The sequence below is a fragment of the Zerene cesonia genome, unplaced genomic scaffold, assembly GCF_012273895.1.
Source record: "Zerene cesonia ecotype Mississippi unplaced genomic scaffold, Zerene_cesonia_1.1 Zces_u003, whole genome shotgun sequence".
NCBI lineage: Eukaryota > Metazoa > Arthropoda > Insecta > Lepidoptera > Pieridae > Zerene > Zerene cesonia.
Window position 1 is genome coordinate 1145703 of NW_024045133.1, and position 1177 is coordinate 1146879.

At 41.2% G+C, this 1177-nt stretch overlaps 1 protein-coding gene across 1 annotated transcript in view; it reads left to right on the plus strand.

Moving 5' to 3' along the window:
• Window positions 1–1030: 1030 nt before the first annotated feature.
• LOC119838445 (nuclear pore complex protein Nup98-Nup96-like) overlaps window positions 1031–1177 on the plus strand; it is a 7421-nt gene continuing 7274 nt past the window's right edge. The window contains exon 1 of the mRNA XM_038364391.1: window positions 1031–1037. Within this exon, the coding sequence (XP_038220319.1) occupies window positions 1031–1037 (7 nt within the window). The remainder of the gene's footprint in view (window positions 1038–1177) is intronic.

A 1177-nucleotide genomic window follows, 5' to 3' on the forward strand; every position in this document is an offset into this window, starting at 1 on the left:
GAGCTGGTGGTTCCGCCTGCATGGTGAGCGATCACCACCGCCCGAGAACAGAGCAGAGGCTGAGACCTCTGAGAATGCGCTGCCCGCTTTTAAGGGATAAGGGATAAGGAAAGGATTGATGACTGGAAAGAAGGAATGGGTAGGGAAGGGTGAAGAGAAGGAAATAGGCCTCCGGCACCCCCACTCACCGTACGATACACATGCTACTAATACACGCCGGTCTCCTGTGCGGGTGTGGTACTTCCACGGTGCCAGCTGCCACAATTCGTGCCGAAGCGTGCTCGACACCCGCACAAATAAAAAAGGTTATTGTGCTGTTAGAAAATTTAATAAATAAATTTTAATTCTTTCATTATATTCTTAAATGGATCTTTTCTTTTTCATTTTCAGACTTGACAAAACAACTCACAAATGCAGCAGGTGCAAAAAGATATTTACAAGGAGCAGAGAGCTCGACAGACACAAGTGTGGCTCGGAGAGTAAACGGACGAGCAGCTGCTCGGCTGATAAAGTTGAAGGTACAGCTGACTGTAGGGCCGGCAAGTAACTCTGTAGTTACTGTTTTTAAATAATGTCAATTGTATATTTTTATTTATTTATATATAATAATTAATAATTAAAACGGTTTTACACCAATAACATTAATCATCAATTTTAATCTACTGGTAACTAGTATTACAAAGCTGAAGAGTTGGTTTGTTTGTTTGTTTGAATGCACTAATCTCAGGAACTGCTCGTCCGATTTGAAAAATTCTTTCAGTGTTAGATAGCCCATTTATTGAGGAAGGCTTTAGGCTATTTATGTGCCACGGGCGTAGCCGGGGCGGACCGCTAGTTCTACATGTTTTTGTTTGTTTGTAATGGATAAACTATGCCGAGAGACATAGGCTATATATGTACCACGAGCGAAGCCAGTGCGAACAGCTAGTATGTAACATATACATAACATTGATGTCGAAGAACTGTCTTGTGGTTCTTAAGCGACAACATTCCGTGGGTTTTCTCATACAAAACTATCTCTTTAATCACTATGTCCAGTAAATAAAAACCCCCATTAAAATCTGCATTGCGTGCAGTTCCAAAGAACTATGCATACATATATATTATTATTATTATGTGTATCTCTCCATAATACTCGGGTACCTCCAGAAGGAAAGCACCCGGTCTTTTGGAAGGC